Source organism: Stigmatopora nigra, chromosome 3 (genome assembly GCF_051989575.1).
Source record: "Stigmatopora nigra isolate UIUO_SnigA chromosome 3, RoL_Snig_1.1, whole genome shotgun sequence".
NCBI lineage: Eukaryota > Metazoa > Chordata > Actinopteri > Syngnathiformes > Syngnathidae > Stigmatopora > Stigmatopora nigra.
Window position 1 is genome coordinate 6,922,692 of NC_135510.1, and position 21,996 is coordinate 6,944,687.

At 41.8% G+C, this 21,996-nt stretch overlaps 1 protein-coding gene and 1 long non-coding RNA gene across 6 annotated transcripts; one reads left to right on the forward strand and one right to left on the reverse strand.

Moving 5' to 3' along the window:
* Window positions 1–86: 86 nt before the first annotated feature.
* mapk6 (mitogen-activated protein kinase 6) lies at window positions 87–12,562 on the reverse strand. Of its 4 annotated transcripts, none has more exons than XM_077713204.1 (8): window positions 12,381–12,562; window positions 6,748–7,554; window positions 6,361–6,678; window positions 3,017–3,161; window positions 2,787–2,951; window positions 2,513–2,708; window positions 2,308–2,428; window positions 87–2,198 (listed from the first exon to the last, which is right to left on the reverse strand). In XM_077713204.1, exons 2-8 carry the CDS (start codon window positions 6,982–6,984, stop codon window positions 1,158–1,160), a joined length of 2,223 nt encoding a protein of 740 aa, XP_077569330.1. In that variant the 5' UTR covers window positions 6,985–7,554; window positions 12,381–12,562; the 3' UTR covers window positions 87–1,157. The 4 variants fall into 4 exon arrangements, with proteins under 4 accessions (XP_077569330.1, XP_077569331.1, XP_077569332.1 ...); XM_077713205.1 differs by lacking the exon at window positions 12,381–12,562 and adding an exon at window positions 10,333–10,525; XM_077713206.1 differs by lacking the exon at window positions 12,381–12,562 and adding an exon at window positions 8,495–8,658 and having other exon boundaries at window positions 2,308–2,425.
* LOC144194273 (uncharacterized) lies at window positions 8,974–20,772 on the forward strand. Of its 2 annotated transcripts, none has more exons than XR_013325857.1 (5): window positions 8,974–9,367; window positions 9,493–9,552; window positions 18,120–18,205; window positions 19,796–19,866; window positions 20,239–20,772. It is a non-coding gene; the product is annotated as an uncharacterized LOC144194273 (long non-coding RNA). The 2 variants fall into 2 exon arrangements; XR_013325856.1 differs by having other exon boundaries at window positions 8,974–9,358.
* The last annotated feature ends 1,224 nt before the right edge of the window (window positions 20,773–21,996 follow it).

The following is a 21,996-nucleotide window of genomic DNA, read 5'->3' on the forward strand; positions in this document are numbered from 1 at the left end:
AGCAGCTAGTGATGCTTCCCCATAATGTATTGGACATTGACCACTATTAAATTGTGAGATGCAAGAACTGAGAGAGTTCAACCAAATGTTTGCCGGTAAGTTTATTTTGATATTTTGTAGAACAGGAGAACTAATGATTACAAAAAAAGTCCACATGTTCTACATGCTACACCTTTAACCTAAATTCAGCATGCTTGCTTGAAAAAAAAGTACATGGAAATGAAGAAAGTAATGTACAAATAAAAAAACTGACGTACAATAAGTCACCATTTACTTTAAATGTACCTTTCTCTTGCCTCCATGCAGGTAATGTTTTACACATTTCATTTAGAAAAAAAATTAAGACTTGTAGGCGCTGCTTTAATTTATAACTGTTTTTTCCAATACAAACAGAATGCACCTATAAATAAAAAATATCCATTTGAACAAAACTGGTGGGAAAAAAAACAACCCAAAACCAAACATCGGAAAGCACAGATGAATTTGCATCCTACCATAAAACAAAAGTCAGTTGGACGCCCGAATAGTGCTGAAATGAAAATGGTCTGCCCGACTCTTCTCGCTCGCTCGCTGTCTCTCTCTCTTCAATAATCACATTGAAATGACACAAATTGTCGATCAAATAAATATCCGCTAGAAATAAATAATGATCACTGAAAAAAAAAACCTATGTTAAACGTCAAGGTGAGACAGATTTCAACTATGAGACCACTTGCTTGGAGGATGGTGGTGGTATGTAAAGCACTAGTGCGGCTTCGAGTGTCTCTCGCAGCTGTTACCTTGAGGTAGATAACAAATAACATTAACGCCTACGATAATGGTTGCTGCTGCTGCTGGCATAACGTGTCACATTTACAGTATGAAAGGGCTGCGAAGGAAGCTTTCGTTTACGTCAGAATGGATCATCCCGCGGCCAGATGACCAAGCTCGACCGCTGCTTTCCGTTTGTCTACAGTACGTTCGTTAAGCCGCTTCAAATAAACGGAAACCTACGAGGGCCTGGTCTGATGTCAAGGTTCAGCGACCCAATGTAAGAAATCATCCGCTCTTAAAATAGATTTAAAATAACTTTTAAAAAAAAAAGTATGAAATGATTCAAGTAGAATATACGGTAAAAGAAAAGATGATAAAGGTATGTTACTTTTTTTTCTTTGTTTCTAGTTAAGGTGTTTGAAGATGCTGCTGTAGGTTTTGTGGGCGATTTGCGGAGAGCATTTGACGGCGCAGGGGGTGAGCGACGCCTGGATGGATTTCAGCGGCAGCTCGTCCGCCGGGCCCAGAGTGTCCAGCTTCACGTTCAGCACGATCTCGGCGCTCCGGGTCAGGAAGCCCTGGCATGACTCGATCTCGGCGGCCTCTGGGCTCTCCGTCTCCGGCAGGGCGGCGGGCTCCGCCGCGCCCTCGTCCGGCCGACCGAACAGGTGGTCCAGGTAGCTGGTGTAGGCGCTCTCCTTCTGGAAACCGGCGTCCCGGCAGGCCTCTCCCGATCCGAAGCCTTCCCAGGGACGCGCGGGCCAGGGGCTGCCGTCGCAGCCGACCACGGCGGAACCGCCCAGCTGGGCCAGGTTGACCAGGCACTTCTCCTCCTTCTCCTGACTCACCGATTTGGAAACGGAGCCAGAGCGGGGGGCCTCCAGCTGGGAGACGGAAGAGTTGAGCTCATTGAGGAGGCCCACCTGGTCCAGCGCCACCTCCGGGCGGGCGTCAGGCTGCAGGCTGAGTTTGATGGTGCTGGCGATGAAGGAGTCAAAGTCGAAACCTTGCTGGACAGGCGGCTGGTGTTTCTCCTGCTCGCAGTCCTTCTCGGCCACACACTGGATCTTCTCGGCCACGCTCTGGATCTTCTCGGCCTCACGCATGGCCATTTGGGCCTTGACCAGCCCGTTCTTCTCGCACTTGCTCTTGGCCTTACGGTCTGCCTTCTCCTTGCTCTGCTGCTCCTTCCAGTTGGAGAGGTCGATGATGAGCTTGGGCTCGTAGTAGTGGTTGACTTCACTGTCCCTCCAGATCAGGTTGTCCAGGTAAGAGGGGGACACGGCCTTGTAGTTGCACGTGTGGCTACACTGCAGGTCGCAGTATTTGTTCTCGTGGTGCTCGTCCGACCACGACCGCTCCGAAGAGAACGGAGCGGAGTAGTCGAAGGAAGGCTCGTCCAGGAGCTTTTCCCGATCGCCATCGGCGTACTTCCGAGGGTCCACCTGTTGGGACATGACTAGCATTAGGCTAACGTTCAGATCTAACTGCTAACAATTTTTTTTCAGGAGCTCTCAGAAGAGGAAACTGTTTTTTATCGTCGGGCCCGCTCACCTGAACCACTTCCTCGTCCGTGACGTCAGACAGGGCTCTCGGGTCCACTTGGACTTCTTCTGGGTCGTGAATGCTGTGCAGGTGCCAATCGGCCTCTGACAACTGACTCTCGTGGTACCTGCTAAAGGAGGCACGCACACGAGCGGTTGTTTAAACACAAGAACCGGCACAAAAGCGAGGTATGTTCAAATTCTCGATCACGCACCTGTCCCACGTGTGGCTGTGGCTCTGGTCCATGAGCAGGATATCGTCGACTTCATCTTCTATGTGGAACGGGTGCAAGGAAATGGGCTCGTCCAGGGGGAAGGAGTAGTCGGCCATGTAGGGGTGAGCCAGAGCCTCTTCGGCCGTGAGACGATCCATGGGGTTAAAGGTCAAAATCTTCTCAAGGAAATCCAGGGCTGTGCACCAAGGTGACGAAGAAAAGATGAAATTAGAAAAGCTGGGAAAATGTAACCTTAATTTTGTTCAATTCTTACCTTGAGGACTGACGTCGGGCAGCAGTTTGGTCAGCGGCGTCTGAGGATTGGACATGTCGTTACGGATAAAGACGGGGATGACGCTGTGGAGCTCCTGGCAGTCTTCCTCTCGCAGTACCGGGATGGACTCCAAGATCAGCTGCATCTGCTCCAGTTCGTGGGCCCCTGCGAGAAGAGGAATATTAAATCCACGGCCCCTTCCAGTAAGTCGCCGCCGCGTCGACGTTTACCTGCGAAAAGGGTTTTCCCGGTCAGCATCTCGGCGAATATGCAACCGGCCGCCCACATGTCAATGGCTTTGGTGTAGTTGTTTGGCGACAGCAACAGGCGAGGAGACCTGTACCACTTGGTGACTAGACCTTCAGACAGGTGACCCTACAGCCGAGAGAAGAAGAAAAAACATGGCCAAGGTGAATGAAGGAAAACATAAAGACAAAAGGTTTTCTCTTGACACATGGCACGCCAACAGAACAAAGCACATTTAGAGGCGAGGCAGTCGAAACAAGGGAGGGATCAACCACTTGCACTCAGAGCAGAATAATCCCATAGTGTCACACTCACGCACCAATCTGCATCAAGGACAGGGAACACAAAAGGAAGTTGGCCCCTGTGTGGAATGGGGAACCAAGCGGAGGGGAAATTACACCCTCGCTGGCCTCATTGCTTTGAAGCATTTGTGGCCAGGCCAAAATTGTCAGCTCATCACCAAATGAAGCTCCTGTTTCTGCCCTCATTTAGCTGCAAATTCTTATTCCTGCTCATGACACCATAAAAAGACTAAAGAACAACAGACAATCCAACTGTCCTAAATTTGGTGGACTTTAACCAATCTTTGGAGGGAGCTGAGAGGCCAGGAATAATAACACGCATTTTGTTTTCACAGGTAACGTGAACAAAACAGAGGATCCTGAGGTTTTGGCCAAATCAAAGGAAATATGACAGTTGGCCACTCACAGTAACACACTACAACCCAAAGAGATAAGCACACTATGCTTTCTTGCCACAGGCTCCTTACACTCTAGTAAGTATTCTTTTAAAAGACAATTCTGTATTACTATTTTTTTATACTTTGTTTGCACTGACTTTACAATGGAAAAACACTAAAGCAGCGAACTTGATCAAATGTAATATTCTTTTTTAGTTCAACTCATTAGATTACATTGCTGATCAGGGCCCAAAGTAAAAATTGCATAATCCCTACAGTCACACTTGATTACCACATACATCATTTCATGATGTCTGTTAGCAGTATTTTAAGGAGTTTACCAAAAGCCTTGGGAAATTTGGGGGAAATAATTTTAAAAAAGACACTAAGGGTTCACCAAAGGAAGAAGTGAGGTTGGGTTCAGACATATTGATTGCTGGCTGGAAAAATTGGGTCAAGTTTTTGTGGTTTTGGCTTTTACATTGAGCTTTTGTGGTAATCTTGTTATCCCTTCAATCCCAATCTTGTGGTTTGCCCAAGTAAAAATCCGATTTTGGCTATAGGCTCCTAACATTATCTCCCTTACATCTTCAAACATTTCAGGGAAATATTTAACACGACAATACACTTATTATAAGATACAAGCTGCGAATTGTGCCTGCTTCTTAACGTTTCTAGTTTTAGCAATGGTAAACATACTCGAAAGCAAATACTAATTCAAATCTAAGTAACTGCACAGGGAAAGTAGGCTTTAGTTCAGTTTAGGGCAAAAGTTAAGATTTATGCAAGACTCTTTGGGAGAGCATCTGAGCATTTCAGGTCAGATGGTTGCACGTGCTTCTTGAGTTCCAACCACCAGGAGAGCAAACTGAAAGATTCCCACACACAAAAGGAGGGATTTAACTAATTAATTCAAACTCAATCTGAAGCAAATCAACTATAAAATCCAAAGAATTCAATTTGGGTGGAATTTTCACTACAACCACTCAGATAGCACATGTTAAAGCGATTTCTACCATTGACAAAGACCAAGAGTTGTTTCGCTTCACACCCATACGAGAGCGTGACTACAAAGCGCTTGTGAAAGCAAACTTGCCAAGTGATCGAGTTCAACTGGCCAGCTGACAGTCAAACACACCCAGTGCCTGCAGGACGGCTTAGCAGTGCAGTTCAGAGGGTGACGGGTTCATTTTCAAACAAGCTTCATTAGGTCTGAAACACGACACATACTATCAAATGGCTGCCAGTGGCTGGATAAGAGGAGGTGGTGGTGGCAGCGCTATTGGCATTCTTTCTCCCTTTTCACCCCGCGAGTAGCAGTGGGAGACCACTATTGTTATCACCTCACAGACAGACAAAATAGAGCAAGCAATTACAAGTTGACCTGACTACGCTGACAAAAGATTTGTGACCTTGGTAAATGAAGTCAGTTTACTATGTTCAGGCTATGAAACTCAACTTTTTAAACTCGCCCCGCCACTTCGAAAAAGTATTTCTTGGAGCCCTCTTTTAATAACGTCACAAGAATGCAGCTGGATTGACTACAATTGCCGGAGAAGCATTTTTTTCTACTCCCCCAACCAGTGTGAGCTAAAGCCATCCTCTTAATAAAGCTGGAGAATGAGTGTGGTCACTCCCTACAGCTTGACTCGTGAGAACACGAGTCAAAAGTACAAACTGATCACAAAGGGAGTGATGGCTGGGAAATAATGAGCAGTTAGCACGAGCGTGCGAGTGTGTTTGTGACTTGACGCAAGAAAAGAAAAAAAGAAAAGTGGCAGTGAATGAATGAAGTAGCTCTACCCAAAAGGGTCTAGTCACGTGGGCGTCTCAGACAGACCAATGACTAATCTGCATCACGTGTGATTGTCTCACCGCTCTGAACGGTGGGAGCGAAAGCATTTCACCAACCTACATTTCAACATCACACCACCAAATGGACTTCAAATTGAATTCCCTCATTCCTTTTACAACACACACACGGCCAATAAAAAGCCCTCCATCTGGTTAGAGCTATACGAGGCAATATGTTTCTTGCACTCTTATTAGAAAGCTATGTTCCAGACAGAAAAAAAGTGTGTTTTAGTTTTAAAACCTAAATAAACAATTCAACCAACATGAAGAATGTAGTTGCCTTCATTAAGCCAGTCTGATGTGAACATTTTCAGTCATTAAAAAAACAAAGATGGATACTCGACTTCATTTTTGCAAGAATTACAAACTTATTGTTGCCTGTACGTTCCGGGTAAAGGCATGCCCACGCTTCAGTTACACTTTTAAATGTCAATGTACTAAGGAGAATTCCAATGGGCGTTCTTTGTTTATTTTTAAAATTGTTGTATACAAAATCTAACTCAATGCCAGGAGAAATGGCAATGGCCAGCTTCAACTGGTCAAAATAGATTGGCCGTCTAGTGTCGTTGATGGCAGCCAATAGGTTGACTGTGTATTCATGGGTAAAACCTTAGCTGTCAATTTGTTTTTCCCAAGCACAGTCCTCTCCTGAGAAGGGAAACCGGAGGCGCAAACTTAGAGCCGCATCCCGTCTTGTTGACTTCCTGCTATGAAACGGCATCACCCCTGGGAGGACCGCATTGCTGAGCGATAACAAACACCGCGTGGCAAGGGGAAGCACTTATTCCCTCTTACCTTGTGGGAGTAGTGGGGGTCCATGATGCGGGCCAGACCAAAGTCGCCAATCTTCAGCACCAAGTCCTCCGTGTTGACAAACAGATTGGCGGGCTTCAGGTCTCGGTGCAAAACATTGGCAGAGTGGATGTACTTGAGGCCCCTGAGGAGCTGGTACATAAAGAGTCTGGCGTGACCCTCGGAGAGAAGGCCGCGCTCCAGCAGCTGACACAGATCAGTCTCCATGTACTCCTGCACGATGTAGACCGAGTTGACCTCGGTCAGAGACACCACATCCTCAGTTAGCCTGCGACCACTCGGGCCTAGCGTTTCAAAGACCTACACAAAAGGATCAGCAAGTTAGGACACTCAGGAGTGGGGGAAGTCATTGAGAGCTTGCATACCAACCTTGACTATGTTGTCGTGGTCCAGGCGTCTAATAATCTTAATTTCTCGCAGGGCATGCTTGACACTCTGGGGATCGGTCAAGATAATCTTCTTCACAGCCACACGCTTGTCGCAGTCGGTGTCGACGGCCGAGAAGACCAGACCGTTCCCTCCGTAGCCGAGAGGCTTCAGGTCCATGTACCGTGAGCCCAGGTCGAAGCCGTGGATGTTCATCAGCGACTCAAACTTCTCGGCCATGATTAAAATGTAAGTTTTTATGCCAAGCTCTTCCAATTTTTTTAAATTATCGGAAGACCACCCCTTCCTCCCCCCCAAAAGGCCACCTCCAACTAACTCCCTGTACTCCGCCTCCTCCCCCGTGCAGTTATCACGGTCAGATTAAGGTGCAGTTTAAGTTTTTCATGGTGTGTGAGGACAATTTTAAAATTCCTACTCCACTCTACTTAACAGAGCAGTTCTTCCCTCCTCTTAAAGAAATAATTGGAATGAATGTTGAGGCTTATTAAAAAATGCACTGTTAGGCTCTAAAAACATGGAGTTGCATCCTCACAGTGGTATACATTCAGTGTATAACTGGTCCTTAGCAGCTTCTTGGAAAATATGTATGCAAGTTTGAGTTTAGAATTTCTTTTTTTTTAGGTATATTTTTGAACTTTATGAAAATTTTTCCTATGCTGTGCCTTGTTCAAAATAAATTGTGCAGAGCCTAGCCTTTAGATTGAAGTCAATTTAGAGCCTCAATGATCAGGTGGCTCAAGTTCGCCACAGTCACAATCGAAACTATCCTCCATTTTACCTGGCTAAAACCTGAAAGACAAGGAAAGAAACATAGGTAAAGATTACACAGTATCGATGACATTGCTTCAACGTATAAACCCACGCGTTGTTGACACAAGGGCGGTATATAATATAAAACAAATAAATCAACTATCATATAATGTTTGGATTAGATCAAACACATTGCATTTCATTGTCTTCCATTGACATCTAGCACTGTCATTGGCAACCAATTATTTAAAAGAGTTTCGATGCCAGCCGTCAAGGCAGAATGTATTGGACGTTTAGTACCGTCAATGGCAGCCAATGGGTTAAAAAAGTGGGGACATTAACCCTCTCCTTTCCATAAAAGTACTTTTTTACACCATCAATAACTCAATTTTTAACTTTTTCGCCAAGAAATTAAGATGCAGGTAGACAAAGTCAAGGATTGTTGGCTGCCATTGACGGCGATAGACGTCAATGGCAGAGGGCGTGCCGGCCCTCCAAATTCCAAGTATCGCCGTCACTGGCAACGAAAGAGTTAATTTCCACTAGACTAGATAATCTCGGGTACGAACATCGTAGCCTTTTGATAGATATAAAAAAAACATTTATTTCACACACTAACACGACAACAACCGAATATATTTGAAAGCAACTAGCAAAAAGGAAAGCAGAACATGAGCACGATCGAGAGCAGACAAACTATTAATGGAAATAAACATTGACTTTGTGGGTGTAAAATTCCACCACCGATCGAAGAGACAATCGCGACACGAGGCGAATTTTCTGATGAGTGTAAAAGAGATGATTTTTGGGTGATTTGAAGGGAGAAGCTGAGGGCAGAGACAAAGGGGCCGTTGTTGGCGAGCCGACTGACTACGTGGTACGAGCTCTTCCACGAACACAAAGCCGACGTCGCTCGACACTCGAAAATCGGCCTCTGGGGGTCAAATAAACCAAATAGGGAAGGCACGGCGATACTCACAGTTCGTATTCGTCGCATTGGAAATGGAAATGGAAATGATCAGAACCGGTTGAGGTTGGTGTGCGCTCCCTTCCCGGAGCTGAGCGGACCGAATGCAACCGCCATTTAGCACAGCACAGACACCAACGGCGCCCTGACGTCAGAGAGTTGCCTTCACGGACTAAGGGAACATTTTTACTGGAACGCCCCTTGGGAGTTCGTGAAGCAACTATCATTTGGAAAGAGGCTTGCAAAATTTACGCAATTTCAAACATTGAAACTTTCCATGAGAATTGACGAGAATTCACGAGGGCAAGCTGGAAAAAGTGACGATGAATGTTGCATTTTATAGAACATTTATTGAAAATATAATTGTTTTTTTAATTTTCTAATTAAAAAGTCAATACCTGCCCCAAACAACGAAAAAACTCCAATTGATTTAAATTTGTAATGCTCATGCTACTAACGGTGCGAGACATCTGATTCATTTTGGCGGCTCTCAACTTCTTTTAGTCAAAACCAATTGGACGCCGGGCGCTGTCAATGGCAGCGGATGATTTAAAAACAATGTCCTTTAAGCCTACCCGGAATTACACAAGCCCCGAGTTGATTCTTGGTACAGGTGTTTTTCGAGAATGGGATTGTGAAGTGGCTTTGAATGCAACACTAAAGATTGGCTTTGCTGCCACGTGACAACACTTGATTCAACCCGACGGGAGGTTTAGCGTCCACTACAATAATAATCCCAGCAGAAAAACATGTTATTTCAAGTAATTATACGATCACTACAAAACATTACCCACCTGTCTCAGTGTAGCCGTATTTTATTCAACGACATCAAAACCTCAATTAATGACAGAAAAGAAAAGGTATTCATGCATTCAGGTGAGGCAGGTGAGGCAAGCCTCTATTCTTGATTATTCTTATCTCACATCACAATGCTTGTTATTGTAAATAATATTAAGATGAATCCTCATTTTTAAGCTTTTCTCACTAGCTGTGATTGCCATCCAATCCAGGTTGACCGAGAAGATTGCTGCAGTTTTCCCAAAATGGATTGAACGTCTCTGGCCTTTAATGTAATGTACATTTTTCTTCTTCTTTTCCTCACTACTGAAACACATAGCTTGTGAATACTATACCTATACATGCAACTGCTATTTTACTAGTTATTGTAGTAGGATGCTGAATTGTCACGGACATATTAATGGAACCGAAACATGATCATTCACTCTCAATCTTCACAATTAAAATACATTTCATTTTCATTACTATTAATGAAAGCCATGCAGTGACTTAATATTCAGTGAGTATGGACAAAGATATGAATATTACTCAAATCTTGGTGAAGTGTCACACGTTAATGATTGTATATACACATTTATGTGTGTCTGTATGTGTAGATATATATATTTTTTAAATATATATTTTTAATATATATGTATATATTATTTTATATATATGACATCTTGTTTATGTTTTATCTTTACTGGCTAACTGACCACAGCTCTACTATGTTCTTTGGTTGTCACCTTGAAAGAGGTTAAATATTTGGCTCTTTTTTGCCACTAAATGTATATTTTCCTCACTAAATTGGCTTATTTAACATTCTCAGGTTCGATGCAGGAAATGGAATAGTCCATTACATAAAAAGTAGGGTGCAGCACTTGAAATTATCATAACAGATTATTCATTTGAATGTATCTTGGAACGCATAAATATCGACTGAGACGCTAAACCATTGGGTCCCAAAATAGGTTGGTTTTGATCCTGGAGAATTTATAATCACGTCAGATCAGATTGAAGCAGTATTCTATGAGCAATGTGTCAAAAAGGGAAATCCGCACAAGCACACTCACTGCAATTGGCAGAATTACAAAGTCCATCTGGCATCCAGCACAACGCGTAACCCTTTTCTCTATAATCCAAATCCAATCCAAACGTTAACTCCACCGAGAGCAAACAGGACGACAGACAGCCTGGCATCCGGTATATTCATCTCTCCTCGTTTCATTCACGTGGCTCTCTCGTCTGTGTGAACCCCGTGAATGGAAGGATGCACACACGCGGGCGGGATGGAAGGGGGGCGCTGCGCACATCACGCCGCAGCATCATCAGCATCCGCGATGCACACCATGTGCGCGAGCATGTGCTCCACAATGCAGATATGCAGGTTGGGGCACTCGGCACATTGGACCCTGCATTGGATGCCGCAGATCTCACTGTCCTTTTTTTAGAGGATTGATAAATAATTCATCGCATATCCAACACTTTGTTATATCTAATATTTGGACTATGGAGACACGTGAGAGCATTTATTCAATATCTGGGCTAACAGTGCTCACTGCAGCATATGAGTTCATCCATGCTAATAGTCTAGGAGTAGTGGGGAAAACATTCCTAAAGTGAGAATGAGAATCATCTTTATTGAAGAATTATATTGGAAACAAACAAAGTATTCATTCCTAAGTTTCAACCCACCCAAGAAATACAGTGAGGACACGGAAGGGTCAACTAACCCATTGCTGGTTCCTTAGATTAGAAAAGGGAAGAAAACAAAAGAGTGCAAGAAAAAAAACGAATTGCTCCCAACTCTTCTCTTATTATTAGAAAAACACACCAGTTTATATGCATCAAAATAAACAGAATTTAGACACATTCACAGGCGGAAGGAGGCTGTGGGGGGTGCCGCAGCAAAGATACACAGGGGTGCGCAGTAGCCGCCATCATCCATCCCACTTAAGTCATTGGCTACCACTGATGGCAATAAACGTTCAATCCATTTGAACTTAGAGTCTGGCAGCGACTGAACAAATGTAGTCTTGTCTGATTGGTATGCAAAGACGACGTTGACGCAGTATATATTGCTGTTCACCCTCGAGACGCCTTATGCTCACTTGAGTGCATTGTTATGTAATAGTTGCACGCAGGCTGCTGGCATGCAACTCAGGTTTAGGTTTAAGTGACATGTGGAAGAGGAACGTCATGCGGCTCACATTACGCGACTCGCATCCATCCACATGCTGTACACTCCTTATATCTTTCTATACAGTTTGTACTGTAGAGCTCTACCTCTGTCAACTTTTTAGTTGGCTCACCCACCTTCCCTCTATTTATTTGATGGTGGATATGTACCCAACTTTCTTTCTGAATCAGTGGCAATGTGAATATTAGTGTAAAAGATTTTCTGTTTCAATTTAATATGTGATTAGCGACTAATCGATGCTATTTTTTACTGTTAGGATTGGATATAGTAGTTATTGGAGTGCACCAAAGTTGGCTGAGATAGGCTCCAGCACCCCCACTACTCTTGTGAGGATAGGCAGTACAGAAAATGAATGAATAAATAGTTATTAGAATAAAATTGGAATTGATGTCTACCGGATTCAAGTGTCAATATTGCACAAATCTTCAAACTTTGTACGATGTGGTTGCTGTTTCAACTTTTTTATGTATTTGTTTATTTTAAATTAGTTAAATTTAGTTAACTTTTGAGTACCTATAATTGCATTTAGAACTGTCATTTTTTTAAAAACATTTACTTGGTTAAAAATTGTGTTTACCTCAGTCACTGAGGTCGTACGGGGTTTGGACTCCCAGAATGTACATTTTTCAGTGCAAATCAGTGGCATTTAAATTTTAATTACAATAAATGTGCACCCCTGTTTCTGCCCCGCAATTGTGTTGATATCATACACATGAGATGTTCCAAGTTGACCTTTTTTGTGACACTGCTGACCCGCAGAGCTTCATCATTGATTGACAATCTCTCCTACATCATTTAAAATACTGAAAGAGCACCTTACTGTCCATCAGTGCCTGCTGAGTCATTTTTTATACTGACACTCATTCACTTTAATAATTGCACAAACCAATATTACATCCCGTTTCAGTTGTTGCCACTCACCATGGTTGATGCTCACCCGATGTGACTGACGCAGTAACATGGTGTCCCAGTGAAGTGTCCTCTTAAAATAATAGATCCGACATTGTCATTGGGCAGTAAGATAGGTGCAGTGCTTCCAACTCTTTATCCACAGAATGTATGAAGGTGCTGTCAGTGCGCTGACGATGTGTTATCCCACTCCATGTGCCTCTGTTTGTGAGGTGGAGCTCAATGGTGACTTAATATAGGCCAGGCCAGAGAGGGGAGGAGACTGCTCTGTGTTTGGTCTGGCCTGTCAGTGTGTCAGACCTACCACCATTTGTATCCACTGCTGCTGTAGTTCTCAGTGTGCAAGAGTGAGTTTAGTTAGTAGTATGCAAGACATCTATCACAGCTTCAGAATTTCTGCGTTAAACTCTCCCTTGATTAGAAGATGTTTACATGTTAACCACATTTCACATTTTTGACATGTTTGCACTTCATTTCTATTGAAACTGTGGTGACAGCATTTTTTTGGTTATATTATTAAACTAGACTGCTGTTGATCAGGTATCAGATGAGTATATTCATAATAGCTCAACAGGCACACACTAGGTTGACTTTTATTTTGGGTCTTTTCATTGATGGGTCGCATTTTGGGCCCTTAGGGACATCTAAGAGGCCTTACATTTTAACCCCATATTTCATGAAAAAATATGCATGTTGTAGATCAGTGGCCAAATATTATTTGCATAGGGCAGTAGGAGACCGAGTGGTTAGCGCGTCAGCTTCACAGTTCTGGGGTTGTGGGTTTGATCCCAGGTCGGTGTTCACTGTGTGGAGTTTGCATGTTCTCCATGGGTTGTCTGTCTTATTGTGTCCTGCGAATGGCTTGCCACTGATTCAGGGTGTCCCCTGTCTGGTGCCCATGGTTAGCTGGGATAGGCTACAGCAACCCCTGTGACCCTTGTGAGGATGACCGGGTTCAGCAAGCTATGCTTCAGTTTATCATGTACTGTTGCAGTATTTTGAATATGATAATTATTGACCCAACTGAGAGCAGTGAGAACATTACGTAACTAATCATCAGTCAGGATGAGGCGCAGTGATCTACGATGTTATTTTACCATACAGGGGTAGGCTCTTATGCAACATCCCTTCTTGGTGGAAGAAGAGCCAAGGTGCAGAATGGCCAGAGAGGGCCTCAGAACACTCTCAATATCAATGCGCGCGCATTTAGGCCATGTCACACATCAACCACACAAGCCCGGTATTTCTCAGTGTTGTGAAAGAAGCCCACTTGTAGGACATGTTTTTTTTTTTTTAGTTGTGAGAGGACACACTGTACAGTACTGTACAAACGAGAGAAGGAATTTATATTGTTCATTACTTGCATAGCATTATGACAACTAAGCACAAGTAAAGATTTTATGGAAATCTCCTAAACTCAGCAAGAGCTGTTGAAAGTAGTAAAGTATTTGTATTCATTCCATTACTTCCAACAACAACAACAACAACAACAACAACAATAAGACTTCAATTTTCTCAAAAGCTGTCAGTCCGTCTTATGAACTGATCCACCTTATATGTGGATCAATACCTTTGTATGAAATTCCCTCTAGTACAGCTACATCTATTTTATGTATAACACAACTCCTAACCATTACTACTTTCCTAGTAGTTTCCTCCTCATTGTTGTGTCTCAATGGAATATTATTTCTCATAAATTGAGCAAGAATCATAAATGAGAACTCACCAATAGGAATAACAAGAACAAATTGTCTATAAAATTACAACCAGTTCACAGTATGAGGTAAACAAACAATGCCTTTTTTTAAATAACATTATCTCTTCCGGTTAATTGCATGGAAGCACAGCACCTTCTGTAATCTTTCTTTTTTTTTTTTACAACCCGCAAGGTTTTGTTATTCATAATATTTTGGATTAAAATAGGGATGCCTTTTGGAAAACATCAGCATTCTTCTGTCTGAGTGTATTTCACAAACCTCTTGTTAGTTGTTGTCAATACACGCCACGGGGGATTTTTCTGATACACGTGACAGAAAGGGTATTATTCTTAGGTTGTCTTGAATGATGTACATGTGACAGCAGGCAGCCGATGACCCTTAATCAGGCCTCTTACCTCTCCACTTCCTTCAGCTTTTCTGCCTCTGTCACTTGCGGTCGATCAGTGGCCATTTTTAATGGGGTGCATTTCTGGCCAGTGTGGCCATGACCTTGCCAAGTTGTCTCATTCTAATTAGATGAAATGGTTTCAAAGAGTTCTTCAGGTAGCTCATCTCATCTATTAGCTGACTTGACAGGCAAACTCTTGCTAAAACAAGGAGGATACATTTTCAATTGAATTGTGTTTAATGTCATAATACTTTCAAAAGCAACCAGAGTTGAATGAGTTCCCTTTGTGGATTAAAACAAATGTAAATAATCTGGTACACTAAGAAAGATTTGAATAACAATTAAATATATTTGTAAAAACTAGCAGGTATTGAAAAGGTTTTCATTACACAACAATGTTGCCTTTCTTGCCCTCTACCAAAAAGACTTATTATCAGATTACTCAATTTCTATTCATGAAGATTAGTCATTTCTTGGGAATTGCCTGATTATTTTCTAGCCACACCCTTGCAACTCTAGGGTTGGGCTATTTGATTTTCCAATTGAAAAGGTAAATGTATTTACACTTATGAGGGCTTAGACAGCCTAAAACGAGAAGCAATTATTTTAAGAAATAATTTAGTTTTTTAACTACATTAGACATAACTGATTTTAACTTTGGGTAGCCCGTCTTCATTTTTTGAATGTTGAATATGTTTTTCAATGTCTATATGCTTTGACTCCATTTATTTTCCATTCACACGGAAAGTTGGTCAGTAGAGAGCTATTGATTATGCTGTGTGAAGCGTCAATCATTAACTTGTGTTACTATAACACAGTGCCATAGTAAAGGAAGTGGAAAAACACGTCGCTGCTGTTGGCTGAACTGCAACACTATATTATCAAAGGACAATATAACAAGGTTTGGATTGCAACATGTAATCTTCCACCTCCGAATTCCGCGTCCCTTGAACAGCGTGACGTGTATGTTCTTTGCAAGAGTCCAGAGAGTTGTGTGTCTTGTGCGTATTGTGGTCAGAGGCCAGGTTATGTGTGTTTTTCCAGCTGTACACCCTACGAGGACTGATATACCCCATCTTCGTTTTTCAGCAGTGGGTCATTGCAGATCACCTGTATCTTTCTTTATCTGTCCCATTGCAAACAAACAGAGATTGTAGGAGACATCAAAATCATTATTTTAAAATGAAAAAATATTACCCTGCCTTTTTGTTTTTTAATGAGGTGGGTCAAACGTGGGGAACACTAAGAAGTCTTCCCGGGCAACAGAGCACATCTGCGGCCTAAAAACATCCTCTCTGGCTCTTAAAATGTACGTAGAGCTGATGTGAATTGTTTACACACCCACGCCAGGTTTTTGAGATCCCTAATGGCATTGTAAAAATAGAAAAGACAAATCAGTTATCATTGTTAAATACAGAGTAGGTACACATTGTGCCTCTTCAGGCAAAGCAGACAAAAGTGGAGTGATGATTTGAAGCTGCACAAAAGGCTTCAGCAGTTACATAATGTAAACAACTCCAAATAAGCGTTTTCTCTTCTCATCTCCTCGAGCACAATGCCTCTTTGTTATTGCCAAGGGCAAACAAATGAATCTGAAAAAGGAGGAGTCTCAGACATATTAAATGTACGTCTAAATAACCATTATTATATTACAGTAGTCACCCTATACTGATACCAGACAATCGGAGGGTACGTAATCAGTCATACACTTTGCTAATCTGTAAAATATGACAAGATTATTAAGAGTTCGTGACCACATGACGTAAAATAACTTGGCAATATTCGTTCATTTTTCATCCCACTTATGTGCACAGGAGTGGCGGGGGTGCTGGAGCCTATCCCAGCTGACTATGGGCACCAGGCAGGGGGACACCCTGAGTTGGTCAAGAGACGCACAATCATTCATAATCACAATTTACAGTGTTTAACATGCATGTTTTTGGAATGTGTGAGGAAACCAGAGTACCTGGGAAAACCCCATGCAAGCCCTGGGAGAACATGCGCAAATTCACCTGAGATTGAACCCTTAACCCCAAAACAAGAAGACATTGCATTTCCCAGTATGTAATTATTCATAGTTACATCAGCGGACATTAGAACAAAGTTCAACAACTGCTATGCATTTTGGTACAATTTGTCCGAGCTAATCAGCACTGCACACTGTATCAATGAGTTAACAATTAGGCGCCACTTGAAAGTTTGAATCTTAACTTTGTGCTTGCATTCTTCCCAGGACGTCTTTTCCCATCAATGGCAGCAAAAGAATTCACACCCCGCAGCGATGACAATTCTGGTCATGTGTTTTCTCAATTTTCACCCAAATTAGTAGACTTCATGAAGATTGGGTTAACCCTTCTTTATGATCTTTTCAGGCAGTATGGTGGAACACAGCTGGCACGCTGTCAATCACACCCAAACTAACGACACAATGTTTATTGCCCGCCCTGCAGGAGTAAAGCCAAAAAATGTTCCCACATGCCCTGCTGCTGAACCAGCAAAATTTCCGCTGTGCCCCTGCTGCAGCTCCAATAACGTATACTATTCTGGCCTCTTTCCCAACGTCCTATCCGGCCACGTCTACTGCAGCATCGCCTCAATCTTTTGGTATAAGAATAAGGAGAGGGAAAATAGTTATCAGAACGTATAAATTTAACAGCTATACCGCAGGGCTGTCGGATGGGTTGGTGCTTAAGACACTAAGTCAGAGATAAAGTGGGACTGAAAAGATGGACAATGAGCTCTTCTCATATATGGAAGCCATAGGTTTTGTTGCTTTAACAGGCACTAAGACAAACTAATGTTTGAGCTCATTAAATGTTGAAAAGTAAAAGTAGAAAGGTATGCAATTTCACCTATCAATCCTCTTAAAGTGATTAAAGCCTCACCAGGGGTTGCACTCCATCCCGCTGGTCAGCTGCCTGCATGCTGTTATGCAACAAATTGCACTCAGCATATTCTGACAATTGTAGCCTTTAGATTCACTAATGGTACGCAAGTGGTATTTTTCGAGTGCGAGTGTGAGTGTTTAAAAGAAATGCGAGGATTTATGAAGTCTGCTTTGAGGGATGACTTTAATTCATCGGATGGTTTGTTTGGCCAATCCAACTTGGATTTGATTTTCTTTCTTTTTGCACAGTGAGTGTTACCGCTGGGCAAATGACCATATGTATCAAAACCAGTGGTGTTAAAAATCACCACATAACACAAACATATGGTTCATAGATAAACCTGTATTCTCATTCGCATAATCTTGTGATGAAGATTTAATCCAGGCTAGCAGTAAATGATTGTTTTTAATTGTCATTGCCAAAAATCAACTATGCTCCTCTTACTATTTTACCTGACCCTTTTGCATTAAATAAGTAAAAATATCCAACGTTTTTAAATGCTCCCCCTACTATTTTACTTGACCCATTTACATTAAACAAGTACAAATATTAAAAGTTTTTAAGTGCTCCTCCCACTATTTTACTTGGGCCTTTTTAATTTAATAGGTAAAAATATCCAACATTTTTAAACACTCTTCCTACTGTTTTACTCAAACCTTTTTCATTAAATGCATAAAAAATATCCAAAATTGTTTCTTTTTGTCACCAAAATACGATTTGTCCCATTTTGTGATTGTACTTTTTCTTTTTCATGTAGCCCAGCACCAGTGAGAGTAAAGTTTCCTGAAAGTGGGTCAGACTAAGCATGAGAGAGGCCCCCACCGCATTGTCCCTTCACCCCAGGTATGGCATTTGTCTATGTGTGCTTTCTCTCTTACGTGTCATCTTGTAATGTACTATTTATGGAAGTATCCATGGTGATAATGATGTGCGGTCACGGAATAGAGGTGGGCAAACAAAAAAAGTGGATGCCTCAGTTTGGCACACATAGGTGTGAGCTGCATTTGGTCTGATAGTTTATTTGACCACTGGAACACAACTAAAAGATTGAGTGGGTGGGTAAGTGGGTACACCACACATAAACCTCCATGAAAATAAATAGAGCTACGGAATTATTTGCTCGGGAGCCAGAGTAAGACCCCGAGACTTCAGCACAGGGAGCCACATTGTCTTACATTAGCAACATGTAAAGCTCCTGTGTTACATAAGGGTGTCCCAACAGCATTTGCTGTTCCCAAAGCTGTTTACACATCTACTAAGAAATGAGTTTTCTCTCAAACACTAATTGGAATACACAAATATCCAACTTGGGACTGGAAAGAGATTGTGATGTGAAACGTTACACTGTTGCATGATATATAAACTATGAAACTTTCTCCGGCCTTCAGCGAGATTACACAATCGTTATTGGGATCAGAAGTGTAGTACACACTGACATAAAAGGTTTTTTTTCCTTCTTTTTTTTTTTTTTAAATAAATGTTTGCTAGTGTGAGGATTACCTAAAAAAAAGCAAGGTAATGAGATACGGTTGACTTAGCCATGGAGTGGACATAAGATAATGCCGGAGAGAGCGGAAATTCTTGATGTGAGATAGTTGAGCTTGGTGTTGACAAGCTGGTTGGATCACAGATCTTATAATGAGGTTAAAAGTACTGTTGACTGTCTCAATGGGTGCTGAAATACTGAAGCCTGGGGAGGAAGGATGAGTTTGCAGTCTTCATCATGTCGTTCTTGATTGTACGCCAACAATCTATACCTTTTCTTGTCCACCGTAAGCACATTTCAAATTGCGGTTTGTCTTGTTTTTAGGAAAGTAGCGAGAGAAAATGCATTAAGGACATGCACTTATCTTTTCCATCACTCGAATAACATGGAAGGGCAGATGTGCTAAACACCTGTGGCGTAAAGTACGGCCCCGCATGTAGTAAACATCGATTTAGAACACTTTGCTCCTTAATTCCTGGCCACCCGCATTAGGGCCCCTGCCTTGTTTTTGTGGCGTAATCGGCGCTCAAAGCAGTTCCTCGCTGGTTCTGAGCAACTGTTTACCGATTAAGCTCTGCGTTTTGAGCTGAACACGTTGACCCAATTTGAGGAAGCAGATGATACGCAGTTGTTAGAATTGTGTATGCATGTTTATTATGACCCGTTGGTACGTAATGGGAAATGTTTTCGTAACGGTTTGTTGATCTGTTTCTTTTGTGATTATTTCAGCTTCAGTATTGTATTACTATTTTGCCCATTAGCCTCTTACATAAGCATCTGCAGAAAGAAAAAAGCTTTTGAAGGAGGGGCAAAGGCCACCGAGATGTCAGAGAGCACAGGACCGTTCAATTACTAAAAAAAAAAAAAAACACCAGGAGAATATTATATTAAGCTGTTAGAGACAATACACTGATTACATTATTTTCTGTCTTTTTCTTGTCCAAAAGGTCATCAACATGACAGCACTCAAGAAAATGGACCACAAAAAGACATTAAACTCTTGAATAGCATCTCCAAGGTAATGTATTTATTTCACCCATTTTTTTTGTTTTTGTTCTAGTTGTACAAAAGTAGTATTGGGAAACCAATCTTTCTGAACCACTTATCCTCACAAGGGTCAGAAAATAGAGACATAAAGGCATACATTTCAAGAACTTTGAAGCCAAAATGTCCTCGATCTCTGAAATGGCCATAAGATTGTCGTTTCTTTGGTATAAGTATACAGGCTGTGAACAAGACAGTTTAAAAGACCAGTGAATATTGTTGACAAAAGGGTATTTTCAGACATAGAAGGATCACTTGGTGTCACTGCGAGTCAACCTGTATCCTCAAGGGCTTATTGTACCTGCGAGGATAGACTGTATAGAAAACACTTTGTCTCGCTTTGCAGAAAAGATGATGTAACACGGCGAACGGAGCTTTCACTGTCCTGTTTGGAGATAGACTTAGTGATACGGAGAGACAAATGGAGGGGGGAAAAGAGCATGGGTAAAATGCTGCAGCCCTCCCCTCTGCCTCAACCACCTTCTGTACTGGCAGTGGAGCCCTGTCTTTACCCTCCTCAGCCTCCTTACCGTCTACCACCCTTCCTCACACTCAGTGGAACGGGGTTTACATAACCCACTGCAGTCTGAGGTAGTGCAGCACATCACTCTTGGCATTATTTTGTATTCTAGATAGTGATAGTCCGGTCCATGGGCTTTAACTCCTTGGCTGTCATTAATGGTAATAAAAAGGGGTAGGCAGCGAATGATTACTGTCACCCCTCCCACAATTTTAATAGGACAAAATGCCATCATTTAATCTTCCATACTGCCTATCTAAACCCTAGACGGGTCGAAAATTATATATTTGTATTCTTTTTTTTTAAATCAATGTAGTACATTGTGGAAAAATGTAAATATATATTTTTTAAATAAAAAAAAAGTGCATTTATTTTCTTAATTATAAAAAATAATTTATTAATAATCATAAGTCATAATAATTCATTTTGTTTATTATTAATTACATTATTTACAAGGGTACAAAGTGAATATTGTCTGATTTATGTAGTCCTCAATCTCTTTATTTAAATTTAATATTTGTGGAGCTCAAAGCCAAGGCATTTGATTTATTTTTTACCGATTTTTAGAAAATGACATTGCAGGCCGCGAGTTTGCAACGTGTGGAATCAACGTCTATTGCCATCAATGGCAGCCATGAGATAGTAATAGGAGTCAGATGCAAAGTATAGATTTACGTATGCCTTAAAGGAAGTTTGATTTTAAGTCATGGGAACAATCTTCCATGAGCTATTATCCATTTTATAGATAATCCTTGCAACTTCATTGCTCTTTTTCTGAAAACCCAGCAAGCTTCTTTGTAGATACTCAGAAGGTGTCCTACACATCGCCAGACCGAAGAAGTACGTGGGGGGGGACTGTGTGTGTGTGTGTAGCTCAGAGACCAGGTTGTCAGGAAAGAGAATGCAGTCGTTTTATCGTCCAACTCTTACCTAATGGCGTAGTTAGTGCTTTACCAGTTTTGGTAGTTAAGGTGCTTGTTATTACTACAGTCAATCTCAGCTGACTTTTACTGAGCGGTGGGGTCAAAATGTGGGGGAAAAAAACAATACATAACCATCAATTTTCAGGCTAGCCGACCACAAATAATGTCATGTCTAAAATAATGAGTTTTCTGTAGATGTTCGATCTTTCTTTCAAACAAGCAACCGACCAACAATTTAGCCATGACGTGTACAGCATGTGTTGAATGAAATGATTTATTTTTAGCATGTTACAGTGTGTCATTACGGTAGATGAACCGGAATCAATAACCACTACTCATGTCACACTGAAACATTCCTGTCATACAGTGCGGTTCAATGGGGGAAAGCGTTAACCTCATGTGACCTCTTTTACTGTCACTTTTAATGCCACCCCAAGGCTTAATCTAAAGATACTTGGGGCTTATTAGTAAATGACGATTTTCCATACCATAGCTAGCCTAGTTTTTGCAATATCTTGGACATGCATCAACAAAAAGCAATAGTATCTTTTTCCCCTCATCCAATGACTCATTCATCATAACAATGCATCTGAATAATCTCTTTATGGATGAAACAGTAAATACATTAGTTGTTTCATCAAAAGCATTTACAAAATTTTAA

Coding starts and splice junctions, on each gene's coding strand:
- mapk6 (XM_077713204.1), bottom strand. CDS start 6,984: ATGGCCGAGAAGTTTGAGTCGCTGATGAACATCCACGGCTTCGACCTG. Junction 2,952..3,016: donor CGGGAAAACCCTTTTCGCAG/GTAAACGTCGAC, acceptor CTCTTCTCGCAG/GGGCCCACGAACTGGAGCAG. Junction 2,709..2,786: donor GCCCGACGTCAGTCCTCAAG/GTAAGAATTGAA, acceptor CTTGGTGCACAG/CCCTGGATTTCCTTGAGAAG.